Here is a 14,792-nt window from a genome sequence, read left to right on the forward strand (position 1 = left end):
GTTTATGCAAATGTTCAATTAATAAAAGCAAAGCAGTCACACCAAAAACAAAACAACACAAAAGAAAAAACAACATGGAATATATTTTTGGCACAAAAGGGTCCATTCCACTTCCTCTAAAAAAGTGAAAACTGGTTGAAAAACTAGTTACAATGTTCCTTTCTTTATAGCAAAGATGTCATGATCTTTGATTTGATGTGTAGGTTGAGTGTGGCTTTGTATGTGAAAATAAAATACCTAAAACTCTGCAAACTTAAAACTGCAAACCTTAATGAAGTTTCCCCTGCAATTGATCTTTTTTGAACACATTAAGTGGGTAAATGTGAACATTTTTCTTGGCTTATCTGTTGAATTTGATACTGTTTTACTTTGTGTTGTTGTTTTTTTATTTTAATTATTCTTTCACCATTTCCTTATTCTTTCCTTATATGTCCTCCTTCGTCTTTTTATTTTCCATGGCATGTTCCAGCTTGGTAGTCAGTGGGTAAGTCCCTTTTATTTCAGAAACCTGTTTTATTTTTCCTTTACACATTTGAGCAATGTTTCTTTTTAAAATTAATACATAGAAGTTAATTTATGTTAAATTTATGTTAAATAAATTTATGTTAAGTAAGTCAATTCAATCTATTTTAAGGTTTTTAGGTGTGTTTTTTTTTCCAAATCCTTACCTTCTATCTTAGAATCAGTGCTATGTATGGAATCCAAGGCAGAAGAGAGCTAGGCAGTGGGAGTAGGTGACTTATCCAGGATCAGTCAGCTTGTTTTTAGGTGTTTTTAAACTTGCTGCTAGTATCATTACATCAACAGCCCAATAAATAATTGAAACCAAAGTAAATCCTTCCACCATAGGTAATGTCATAGATTTCTTTAGAACCAATAACTTATTTCTTGCTCTCCTAAAAAAAAGGGTAAATCCACTTAGGACAAAATAAAAACCCTCCTATGATTTACAATCTTTATCTAGTACTCTCTCACTCTCTCTCCTCTCTCCCTCCCTCCTCCCCCCCTTCCCCCCCCCTCTCTCTCTCTCTCTCTCTCACTGTCTTTGTCTCTCTCTGTCTGTCTGTCTGTCTGTCTCTGTCTCTCTCTCATACTTGTATAAATATGCATTATGACTAAAATCCTACTTCCTAATATTACACTAGAGAACAGTAAGCAAATTTTTAAATTTTACTTCTCATTAAACTTTTCTTCTTAAGACTAATTTCTTCTTTAAGTGAAAACTTCTACACTGATCCCTTTGTAATTGAAAATGATTAACTATCAGGGACCCAGGCACAGCAAATTGTGTACATACTAATAGTATCTTGCATATAGTATTTTTAGTTGTTTTTCAGGGATATCTGACTTTTTGTGACCCTTTTTGGAATTTTCCTGGCAAAAGGAACTGGAATGGTATGCCATTTCCTTCTCCAGCTCATTTTACAGATGAGAAAACTGAAGCAAACAGGGTTAAGTGACTTGCTCAGGGTCACACAGCTAATAAGTGTCTGAAACCAAATTTGAACTCAGTTATGCCTGACTCCAGGTCTGGCACTCTATCAACTGTGCCATCAAGCTACTCTGTAGTAGATTCTTAAATATTTACTTAATGAATTGAACAAATCTAAATAAGCCAAAAAATAAAAACTTACTAAACAGCTACATTTGAGAATGTAATTACAGACAGAAAGATGATTCATAAAATTCCTAATCTTCACCTTTTTTGCAGACTAAATTTATCCAGAATAGATTTAAGACTTTGATCATAATTAATATGTGTATATTTACATATTTGTACCTGTGATTCAAACTAGCCTGATCCTATTTGTAGATCAGTAGTTTGTAGAAATTCAATTGGATATTACTTTTGAAACTCTAAATGCAAATATTGCAAAAATATTAAGTTGTTTTCAATGATCCTTAACCTATAATAACTTCTATCATTACTTTTAGCTGCATTATCAAACAAGGATACCAGTATCTCTTATTTGCCCATCTAAATATTTCAATACACAAGTGCCTCTGACTGCCCAAGAATCATACATTAAATTCCTTTATCCATCTAATTTAAAAAAACTATTGCTTCTTTCCATCATTTTAAGTTCCATCTATTTGTTCTTTTTTAGAATCTAATATTATTTGTTATTACTATTCCAAAATCTTCTAAAATAGTGTAAAAGGGACACTGGACTTGGAATCAGAAGGTTCTATACCCACCCCTGTCATTAATTATCCATGTGATTGATCTTGGACGAGGAATTTCATTTTTCTGTGTTCCTGTCTGCTTCTAAGGAGAGAGGAAAAAAGAAAAGAAGGAAAGAGAGACTAAATAAACATGTCTCTTTCTTTAATATTCTATAGCTATGATAAGCAACTTCTAGTTTTTTCTAATTAAAATTCTCACAAATATCAAAGAATTATTCTCTTTAAAAAACCAATTCTTTACTTTCTTAGAGACATGGTTTTAAAGACTAGAAATCTTAAGAAAATCAATTTCTCTGTAACTGGCAATTCATACAGTACTAAAGGTATATTTTAAAACCTCATAACTATGCTGCAGAAATGGTACAAATAAATTACTGGGGGGAAGTTCACCGATAGCATTATCCCTGATGAATTCAAATCCATGGCCAAAAAAATCTTTCTTCTTTATTCTGCTTACCCCCATACTGCTTTGGGTAGGAGTATCATCTCAGCCTAAAGGCTTTTCAGCCACTTACTAAGCTTGTAAATTAGGCAGAGGTCCAACTTGTGGACCCCAGGCTTTGGAAAATGGAGTTTCTAAATATTTTGTTACATAGTATAGTGAGTCCAGCTATTTCTCAATATACTTCAGTAAAAAAAATGTTAGCAGTCTGCAAGTGTGAAACTTAATCATAGTTAGATAGTTCATAATTAAAAGTGAACAGACACAGCATATTATTCCCCAAACTGCAAGGACAGAGTCCTCAGCTGCTGTTGAGAAAACTTCCTCAGGAGTCTGCCAAAAATTGTTATGCTGTGATTGCTTTCCAACTTTCTGGTCGCTATTAGGGCAAAGCCTTCTGTGCTTGCAAATTATTATTCTGTTTTCTTCAGTGACATGTGATGATGCAAGCATGCTCGGTACCTCCTCAGAATCGTGATTAATAGACTGATTAGTGGCTGAATGCTCTTACCATGTGACAGTTGTGTGAAATGAGTCAGCAATCCCAGCCGTGGCCCTCCGGGACAGATGTTGAGATCACAAAACCACCACCGTATTTAGAAACCTCGTTAGGCATCACAGCAGAAAAGCAGAGCATTCAGTGGGCCACAGGCATTCTTCTGCCCTCAAAGCCACTTCATCGGATGATCCCATCCGTCGAGGATGAAAGCACACTAATGGGGCAACATGGGGGCCCATCTCTCGTGGTGCTTTGCTTGTTCTCAGAATAGAAAATTTCTGTCCCTTCAAGTGACAATCCAGAGTCTTTAAAATTCATCCCATTCGTGGTGGCAAAACTTTTAAGACCCTTAAACTGAACGAGGAACTAGTTAGTCTTCATTTCTTATGTTGGTCTCGTGAGAACAAGGAGGGGAATTGATCCTGAATTCTCCTGGTGTAAAATAAAGTGGGGATTTTAGGCAAGGGACTACTCCTTAAATTCCCATTTCTCATACCTAACAAGGACCAGTAAAGGAGTAAAAGTCCTGAAAGGTGCTGCCTTCACCCTTGAGGGTACAAGAACTGCTGCTTACCTGCTGGAAGAGGACTCAGATCCATTTCTTGTCTTGTATAAAAAAGAAAGGGAGATGCTACCCATTTCTCTGAAAAGCCTAGAATATGATGATATCAGTGCAAACAGATACTCAGATTTTTTATAGGACTTTTGGGATGGCCAAAATAAACCTTCTGTGTTTCTAATTTTTAATATGTAACATATAAGTCCAAATGAAGACTGTTCCCTTTGGCTATGAAATTATTTTTAATATTATCCAAGTGTCATAAACTTTTCTCTAGTATTGACTAGTGCACTAGTATGATGTAGTGGAAAGCTTGGCTCTGGAATCTGAGGACTCACTTCTTTTACTACCCATGACGTTGATTTTCTGTATGACTTTGGGCAAATCACTTAAGCAAGGGAACTGGACTAGATGAATTCTGAGATCCCTTCAAATCCTAAATCTGTGATCCTATACTGTCAAGTCTAAATATTTCAAGTAGAGGATTCTGTGCTATATTAAATATTAAATCCTAGACCCCTTTCACTGTATTCCTGGGCCAATACCACCCATGAGCTAGGCAAAGCCTATAAAAGGAGATCGGTTATTATGGAATTATATTAATACTTCTCCAAGACAAACATAAAAAATAAATTTGAGTGAGACATCATGATATGGTGGAGAGAAAGCTGACCCTCGATGGTTTCAGTAATACTTGTGTTCAAAATCCCTTTCTGACACATACTGACTGACGATATGACCCTGGATAATTTAAAACCTTTTAGTTTGCCAGGAAACTTTACAAGGTGGAGATCAAGGGCAGATATGCATTAGAAGAAGGAGTTTTATGTATTATCAAGGGTTTTATATATCAAGTGAATCAAAAATTTTTGGAAAAACATTACTTATACAATAATATATCTTATTATCAGTAGAATAATACATGATAGGCTATAAGAGCCATGATTATGAGGATGACTTCATTCATTGTCCAGTGTCCCCAGACCTCATACTGTACCTGACACCTAGAAAATGTTAAATAAATGTTTATAGACTGCCTGACTAAAATGGTCTAAAATCCAAATAAATGAATTTTGGATTATCTAGTGCTTTGAGTTATCAAATATTTAACATAACTGCAGAGTTCCCTAGGAATCTCTTTTGAAATTTGAATGGAGGCTAAGCTAAATCCAGCTGTGATTTTTTTTTAAAGACAGCCACCATTCCAAAGGTCCATGATGGATTTTATCCTTTTGAATCAAAAAAGGGGATTAAATGGTAGCTACAATGAATCACCCCATATTTGCTTCCAGGAAACATAGGGTCTAACTTGACCCAAAAGCTTAACCTAGCAAGGCATCCCAGGAACTCTTAGACAACAGACTCTTGGTGATATTTGGCCACCTTTTGGGGGTCATTAAATAACCCAATGAAATTATACAAATCGAAAGTTGAGGAAAATGAGGATAAGTCAATAAGCCTTCTGTTGGGTCAAATCTCAACAGCTGAGAAGGTTTGGGGATCTGTTTGGAGCCCAATCCATTGGATTATTTCCAGTTGACTTTCTTTCTTTAAAGCCCTCCTCAGATTGCCGCACAAAAAAATAAATAAATAAAACCCGTAGTCTCATAGGAAATGAAATAAACCTTGAATCTATATGCTGAATCCCTTCCCTAATCCACACTGAAGAGTGGCTGCAGTCGGAGGCTGGATTAGTTCCCTCTTGCTTGAAGAGATGCCAAATCTGAGGGAAGGGGTTTTATGAAAAGAGAGTGGCAAAACATGAGATGGGCAGCAGAGTCTATTTACATAAACTCATCCACCACCCAGTCAGCTTTACAACTTTCAGCTTGGGGGGTGAGGAGGAGGACCTGGAGAGGGAAAGAAGAATGATTTTTTTTTCTCTCCTAGCAATTTGATGAGGGTGGGGGAATGGCTTCTTCAGCAAACCAGCCTTTTCTCTGAATAGTTCAGTTGCTGGGGGCCTAGGAAACATATTCTTGTGAGGGCTTGCCTGGCTCAGAAAGTAGTGGGTAATTTAGGCAGGATCAGGACTTCAACTGCCAGCTGGCTTTTTCAGGCTCTTTTTTTCTACACCCCCCTTTTTTATATACTTTGAGCTCTGTAAAAAGCAGGAAGTATACCTATACCTCAGCAACAGCAAACTGCTCTCCATATTTTATACTCTTTTTGCTTTGGGGGAAAGATCTAGTGTGGGGGCTAATAAGGCCACAGATTCAACAATAATTTAATTCGGCAAACCTTTAGTGTTCCATTGAATAAAGTATTTTTCTTGGGGAGTATATATGTATGTATATATGGGGAAAGAGAGAGAGAGAGATCTTTTAAGAATGCACTCTATATTGTATATGTTTATATATAAATTTTGATATATTTGTGATCTCTTTTCCCACATTCCCACCAAAAACAAAGGTAAAATCCCATCTCTGTAGGAGAATTGGTATCGACACAAACACTCACATGCACACACACAAACAAATTTAACCTCCTCCTTTGTTGGGCTCCATGCAGGTAGAAGCTTACTAGACATAATTTTCATGACACAATAAGAAAAAAAAATCATTTCCTCGATACCCCAAAGCAGATCTAAGTCGGTATTTTGCTTTGTGTGGAAACTTTGAGACATGTTTTCAGAAGGAGGGGGGAAAAGACAGCTTTCAAAAACTTACATCTTAGCAAACTCTTCACTTGGCAGCTGCTAAGTTGGTCTAATGTTTATACTGACCTCAGTACTTTCCCTCTATGCATTATGTTTGCCGTTCCAAGAAGCCTTGAACTATCAAGATAGGGTTAGTCTTTACAAGTCACATTTTGTGTGAAGTGGCTATTGGGGACAATGTGCTGTCAGATAAATGTTTCTAAAGGAAGAATTACTGTTTAAATTGATGTCCCTTCACAGGGCAGTATAAGCCCTAGCTCCAGCTAATTTAAGAATAGAACTCTGTAGCATTCTCTGAAGAAAGGGAGGAAAAAAGTCTTTCAGGTTTATTTTAAATATATCTTTTTTCTATTTATTTAAAGGCGTCTTTTTCACGAAGAAGCAGGGCTGTGACTGTGGAGAGGGAGTGCTGTTTCATAATACCTATTATGGCCTATTAATTTGTTACCATCCATTCACCTTTGTTGATGAAATTTTAATTTTGCCCTTGCTTGAGCATATTGTAAGAATTGTATAAACTGCTGCTCCCCATGCTGACAAAAAGGTCCTTTTAGAATGAACAATTGGGAGCTCATTTTGTTTCTAGAGCACATTTAAAATAACTTATGAATGAGAGTTGTCAGACATGAAATGCTGTATTAATTAAATCTTTTTCTAGTCTTTTTGCTTCGCCAGCTAAACCAACCCTTTAGAAAAATACACGACCACCGTAATTATAGGGGAGGAGACAAAAAAAGTATCCTTCACATTCCTTCGCCTGAATAAGAATAAGAACTCAATTCATCTAAATAATAACCCCATTAGCTGCTTAACTCAACAGCGTGCATGGGAAAATTTTCAACACGGAATGTAAAAAAAAGTGTTGATTGGGTAGATCGTTTTCAAGGTTTTGTCATTCTGAGGTTCAAAACGATCATTTTGAGTACATCTGATCTGTCAGGCTAGAGCTTTTAAAGTGTTTATGACTTATGACAAAAGTTTTGTGTTCATATGCACACTAATGCATCTTTGTCTTTTAACACCCAGCAACAGTATCATTCAAAAATAGACGATTTGATTGAAGACACTGTAAAAGACATCATTTCCCTTCTGGTCTCAAAGGTAAAGAAATATGTCTTTATTCCCTTTGTCATTATTGTTGCTAAATAAGGCATTGATTGCAGATGTAGAATGATGAGAAATGTCCACATAGCCTATGTTTTAATGTGATTGAGCAAGAAAAATTAGTTGGAAAAAGTAGAAGTGCGTAAACTAGTTTCATCTAAGCCTTTGACAGAAGGTTCCGAACAAGTTATTGGTTTGTTTTAGTGTTGATACTGTTCTTTGCCTTTTAGCAAAGCTGCTAGATCTTTTATTATCTTCTTCTCAGGCCAAGGCCTTGAGTTTAGTCCATATGGTTTGGGGTCCATGTTAAGTACTCAGTTCATCTAAACTAAAAAACTGTCATTATAGACTGGCAAAATCGACAGTCACCTACATTGCTGGGGTGCCTGCTTCCTGTGGCTAAAAAATACCACTCCCAGCTCCCTGCAAAGGTTTGACATTTTCCTTTAATAGGGAATCCTATAATCAAAGATAAAATCTTAAAAACAAAACTCTATAAACATAGGTATTTCAATTTATGCTGAAGACTAAAGAAACATCAGTCCTTCTTAAGATCAGGAAAGGAGAAAGAGGGACTGAATAGACCAAATACTGGGAGCTTCAAGGGCAGAAACGCTACTGGGGGAAGGAGGGAAAATGAGCATGGAAAGAGAGGAAAGTTACTTCAAAGACATATTCACCTCCTCCATAATTTTGCAAAGAGTTGGTCCTCATAGACTGTAATAGAATACTTTTTCTTATTAGTGCCTAACACGAATCCACATTCCACTAGTTCCTGTATTTATATGACAGCAGACATATTTCTTCAATAATGCCTCTTTCTTTCCCTTCAGACCTCTCCTGGGACCAGTTCCCACCTTTCTTTTGTGCTTATGTATAATTTTGCACTCTACTTATTTGCATGATTCAGAACACCCTCCCCTTCTCTCTTTCCCTTCCCCAGGCCATGAGCTTAGGAAAAGACAGGGCTAAAAGTTCCCACCTTGTTTTTAATCTGACTTCTCCAGATGAAGGCTTTTTGTGAAAGGAAAAGGAAAATCTTAAAAACACTCCCCTCTTCTGCTGCCCCCCATCACCACTGCCCTGCACACACGCACACACATACACACACACCATGCTTTGCCCGGAGCTGAGTGGGGTGGGGAGGGGGTACAGAAATCAACAACCACCAAAAAGAAACCTGGACAAAGAGAGAAATGAGTTTTAATGCAATTGGCAACAGTTCTTGGAAAAATGTTTCCCATGGCAGGTTCTTATTAAGAGGTACTTATTTAAATCTATGGATTTGTGTCCATTTTGGCATGGGACAGTGACCCATTCATACTTTTTTAATTCTGTGGAATTTTTCTCTTTGTTTCTTTGAATTCTTCAGAGAGTTGCTGCCCAGCATACTAGAGGTACCCCACTAGCATATGTGTATGGGTCTATAGGTCTATATGTATGTATGCCTATTCATATCTAGACAAGTATATATTATATATATATATATATCCATCATGCATATGTATGCATACATGTGGGTATAAATATACACATATGTTGGGGTATCAGTGTTTGAGTGTGAGAGAGAGACAGAGAGAGAACAAACACATGCCAGGGAAACCTTTGAGCTGGAAGCCCGCTCTGCTTCACAATAGATTCCTTACTGGTTCCCCTCCTTTTCCAGGCATATATATCCTTGAAGTTTTTGTAAGTCTTTTAAGCCATAGATATAGCCAGAACTCAGACACCCGTGTGCCACTCAGGAAGGGAGCAGATATGCCCATGGGGAATGGGGGGAGGGCTGCAGTTTCAAAGTTCAGAGAGAGGGTGACATAAAAGAGAGCTAGCCTCTGAGTCAGCATGACCTGGATTCAAGTCCTAACACTTATTGGTGGTGGGAACTTGGACAAGCTATTTCACTTCTCAATGCCGTTAGAGTAGACAATTCAATGAGTCACCAGTCTGCATTGGTAGAGGAAGTCTCTTCTCCAAGTCCTCTATACTGAAGAAATCACAGATCCACACCAAAACAAACAGAAAGTTTTAATAGGAGGTTTTAGGCAAAAGGGCTTCTGCATTATTTAATTCTGGCTAAGTAGGGGGTTTCACTTACTATTTTCTATGTTTTATGCTTGGTTGATCAAGAAGCACTTCTGAATTAAGGGAGGGATGATTAGGCTGTAGATTGTCCCTACAGCATCACTGGTCAGGAATGCTTGTTACATTCCATCACCTGTAATAAAGTAGGATAGCACAAATTATTATACTAGTCTCTAATAACTTCATTCCAGAAATAGATTACAGAATGACAGAAACATCAAGATTTGAAGAGACCTCAGTGGTCATCTCTTCTAACCTAAACCTTAAGAGAAATCTCCTGGAAAGGACGTCCAGCCTCTATCTGAAGACCTTCAGAGATGTTTCCTCAGGCAGTTTACTGTACATCAACTCACTTCTAATTTATAATTAGAAATTATTTTTTCCCTCATGAATTGAGACCTGTGTCTTTGAAACATCTGCCCATTGCTTCGGTTCTGTCCCCTCAGGTCAAGTTTTTCTGCCTTTCACAGAAATACTTGATGATGATAATGATTCCTCTGACACAAGTCTTCTGTCCTTCATACCAAATTCTTTCAATGGCTTTATATATATATATATATATGGAGGACAAGTAACTTCATCACATTCCAGTTTCTCATTGGCCTTCCTAAAATGTTGGTGTCTAGAATGGATTGCCAGACATGATCTGACCAGAGTATAACCTGAATTCAAATCCCACCAATGATACTTACTTCATGAGTGGAGTAACTTAACTTTTCTCAGCCTCATTATCCATAAAGTGCAGATAGTAATATCACTTTCCTCATGGAGTTATTGTGAGGATAAAATAAGGTAATAAATCTTAAAGCACTATATAAATGTTAGCTATCATTGTTGTTATTATTATTCAGTAAAACTTTCTTCATTAAAGACACTTTTGGGGGGAAAGGGTTGGTCCAGATTTATGATTTCATTGGTGTAAGGAATATATGGAAGGGAATCTCCTCTGCCAATACAGATTAGCAACTGTTGCACAGTTTATCATATTAGACAGTTGCCTTTGGCTCTGAGAAATTGTCTTGCTGAGAATCATATAGCCAGTATGTCTCAGAGACAGAACTTGAAACCACATCTTCCTGACCCTAAAGTTGGCTCTCTAAACTCTACCTAATACTGACTCTCTGGATTCTGTGCTGCAATTAATTTACCTTGAGATTGCATTAGATGTTGTTCTTTGTTTTCTTGTTTTTTTTTTATTACTTTTTGAAAACTTATTTTGAGCTTACACTATGCTAAAATTTCAAAATGACATTAACGGCTATCCAGCAAAGGCTCCCCAACATGTACTTGTACAGACATTAAAAAACAAATGTAGAGGGTGGGGTACACTTACAGTATGTACTTGGAATTTAAATCTGGCCCTAGATACTTTCTAGCTGTGTGACCCCAATTGCCTAGCCTTTACTACTCTTCTGTCTTAGAATTGATGCTACAACAGATGAAAAGGATTAAAAAAATAAAACAAACAGGACTTTATGTGAATCACTTTTCACATTATTTGTGTTGTCCCATATTTCAAGCCTCTTGATTTATTTGGGGATTCAGATCCTGTCATCCAACATGTAGAACAATCCCTGTTTTGAATCATTTACAAATCTGAACAGAGAGATTATCGTATTTGTATCATTGTCTTTTGTGCCTAGATAGAATTACATAGGAAATAATAACTACCTGTAGAATTGAAATAAATCTGTCTGTGTGCCTTGATCCATGACATTTCTTTAACAGCAAGGAGAATATAACCAAAGAAAGAGCTCTGTGGCACTCCATTAGAAACTTCCTTCCAGGATGAAGTTAATCTATCTGGATTCTTGGTGCAATCATTCAGCCAGGACCAAATCTACACTCTGATTCAATTCATATTTCCCATTCACATATTTCCCCATAGATAGCATTAGAATTTTTTATTTCTAATTGAAATTCAAATATATAATGAACAAATATAGCATTCCTCTGACCTACTAACTCAGTAGCCCTGACAGAAAAGGAAATGAGGTTAGTCTGTTAGGACCTATTTATACTTTTTTCAGCATTCAGAATCTATATTTTAAGTATATATTCTAGAATTTTGTCAAAAAAATCAACATAGACTTAATTGATTCTGGAATTTAATCTGGTATTATATTCTTTACTAATATATTCTAGGTTTGTTGGGTTTTTTGGTAAAGAATCCAAGTCAAACTTAACTCGCCTATAGTTTTAGGGATTTGCCTCCTTCCGTTTTTTGAAAATTGGGGCACTTGCCAATTATTTGTCTAATAGCACTTTGTCAATATCTGTAATTTTTCATAGATCTCATAGATTGCTGACAGTGGCCCAACAGTATAATCATAAGTTGTTGCTGTTTTTAATATCTTGACACGTAAATCACCCAGACTTGAAGAATGGAAGTAAGATACCAGTTAGAAAGTTATTGCGCTAGCCCAGATCAAAGGAGATGATGACCTAAAATGGGAATGATGATTTGAATCATCATTTGCCCATGATTGTCCAGGATTTGCCCATGATGCACAAAACTGGAAAGCGATTTCTTTATTCCCAGCATATGTTTAATACTGGGATTGTTCAGATTCTTTGTAAAGAAACTAGCTTCTTTCTAGAAGAACTTGACTCTTTCAGTGTGAAGTTAGCACCTCTTTTGACAAGATGAGAAGAGATTGTTGGCCCTAACTCTTCTCTGTGGGAAGAATGACTGACTCCTCTTCTCACCACAAACAGATCTTAATGAAGTTTAAACCTCTGATTTAAAACCTTTAATGGTTTCTTTGCTGACTCAAATAAATTTGCTGACTCAAATTCCAACCCATTAGCTTGCATTAAGAATATGCCACCATATGCCACAATATACCACCAAAATATTCTTTCAGACTTATTTTATGATGCTACCTTTCACTGACTAAATGTGTTAGCCAAACTATAGGATTACTCCCTGTTCTTCAATGTACCTCTGCCTGCTCTACCTTTGGCGTCTTTTTGGCATAGTGATCCTCCATTACAAGTTATAAACTGGCATCAAAAACTTGTTTTGTTTTGTTGGTTATTATTTGCCCAGAGTTTAGGCTAGTCCCTTCTACAAAGCAGATATTTGCTAAAAAAAATTCAAACAATATTTTGAAAGTAAAATTTATTTTTATATTAAAATTACTAGAGGAATTAGTTTTTTCCCCTCCATCAAAATTAAAGTTTATAGTTACCGCCTGAGATAAATATATTGATCTAACTAAACTGCAGGATTTTGTAAATTAATTAATTACTTTTAGCTCCCCCCCTCCTATCCACTGGGGGGGGGGAGAAACAAATTCCTTGATATAAATATGCATAGTCAAGCAAAAAAAAATTCTTCATTATTCCTGGGCAAAAAAATATATGTCTTTATGCAGCATAAATCCATCACCTCTTTGTCAAGATAGGTAATGTGTTTCATCATAGGTCTTCTAAAAAAATGGATGGCCTTTGCATAGAACTCTTAGAATTCTCAAAGCTGTTTGTATTTTTAGTATTGTTGTATTAATTGTTCTCCTGGTTCTGCTCATCTCATTTTTCATCAGTTCATAGAAGTCTTCCATATTTTTCCTTTTTGTAACATGCTATTACAATATGCATTATTCTGCTTCTGCTTAGTTTGACCCGATTCTATCCATTTTTTATGAGGTTGTATATTTCCTCCTTTACTATGGCATGATAGTATTCTATTTCAGGATTCTTAAAATAATGACCTTTAGTGAAGAAATTGTTGAGGATGAATTCTGAATTTCATCAGAGATAAAATTTCAAATAACCTAGAATCTACTCTTCTCTGAGATATACCTAAATCTATTCACCAAAGCTCTTGGGGAACAGCCTCAGCAATTCAACTTCCTCCCCTTTTTTTGAAATTGGAAGAGAGGAGGTGAGATGGCTGTGCCCACTAGCCCTTTTTTCTTGTTTTTCCCCCATAACCAGTCTGCAAAAGGCCCTCATTAGATCCTCACTTCTTTCAGAGATATATGGCCTATTTGAGTAGCATATATTGTTATAATAGGCAATATGTAGGAGGAAATGGACTTGTTGGAGGGAGGGAGAGAAGGATAATTTCAGGAGATTTTGATGACATTGCATTTGGGAAACTGTCCAGTGCTTTTATCAACACCAAACTTCTGAAACAAACACCCATATTTTTAACATCACCATTCTTCTGTTAGTAGCTGGAGACCATATAACATTCCAATCTCCAAAGAAGTAAATATGTAGATGATTCAAAAATCAGTAAAAGAATCCAGGATGTCTATGAATAGACCATCACATAATACCTAGATGGAATCACCCACCAGTAATAATATAAAGGATTTCCCAAAGAGTTACATACATACAGAAGAAATGGGCTAGCTTTGTGCCAAGAGCAAAAGATAATTTATGAACATCTCGTGTACCACCTCATTCACTATATATATTGAAAAACTAGAGTAAGATGTTCAAAAAGTCAAGAAAATATTCTGGAGAGGATTGATGGAATAATATGGATGAAAGACATGAATGTATTGTCTTCTACATTATCAAAACAAGTGCCCACTAATGAAATCACAGATAACATCAAAATATTAAAGAAGCAAATACATACATGCATATATAATAATTATTATTTTAAATCCCCTGAGTCCTCAAGTATTAAAAGACAGATTAAGACAGCATACAATAAAAGAAATGCTTTTTCCAAAATATTGTTTAAAATAACATGGACATGGGACTGACCTTACATGTAGATGAAGTAGGTGGATGCCATTAAGGTATAACATCTCCCACCGGCTGCTACAGGCTTGAAAAATCTACCATATAATCACTCCCATTGTTTCCAGAAAACGCTTAGTTACAATGTCATTACATACTCAAAAGGAGCATCAAATAAAGATCCATAGCAGAATGGAAATGGGAATCAAGAAAGGTAAACTGACTAAAGAAGTAAGAAAATGAGTGAGCCTTGGGCCATCAGAAGAGAGCTTGGGGCAATAGTGCTTCATACATAGGAAAATGACATCCAAAAGGTGAAGGCAAAAGAATGATCAGGGAAGGGATGCCAAAGACAAACTTCGACTAATTAGTTCTTTTATCTAGGCCTGGCCTGAACTGATATCCACTTAGTTTCGGATGTTGTTCCACTGAATTTAAATGCTTTGATGCTATAATTAAATCTTCCAAGTCTTTTCTAGTATTGCCATTATAACATTCAAATATAAAAATACATATTCATTTCCCTTGCCACTGTATCACTGACTAAAATAGCAAA

The 14,792-nt window shown here is 36.2% G+C and overlaps 1 protein-coding gene across 15 annotated transcripts in view; it reads left to right on the forward strand.

Annotated features, from left to right (window-relative positions):
• Window positions 1-14,792, forward strand: part of CADPS2 (calcium dependent secretion activator 2) — a 694,484-nt gene that overhangs the window by 610,630 nt on the left and 69,062 nt on the right. For 12 of the 15 annotated variants that reach the window (XM_044678502.1, XM_044678511.1, XM_044678501.1 and 9 more), the window contains one exon: window positions 7,373-7,447. In XM_044678502.1, the coding sequence (XP_044534437.1) occupies window positions 7,373-7,447 (75 nt within the window). Of the gene's footprint in view, window positions 1-469; window positions 485-7,372; window positions 7,448-14,792 lie in introns of all 15 variants that reach the window. The other 3 variants (XM_044678498.1, XM_044678507.1, XM_044678504.1) reach the window with 1 other exon arrangement.

This window comes from Gracilinanus agilis, chromosome 5, assembly GCF_016433145.1.
Source record: "Gracilinanus agilis isolate LMUSP501 chromosome 5, AgileGrace, whole genome shotgun sequence".
Taxonomy (NCBI): Eukaryota; Metazoa; Chordata; class Mammalia; order Didelphimorphia; family Didelphidae; genus Gracilinanus; species Gracilinanus agilis.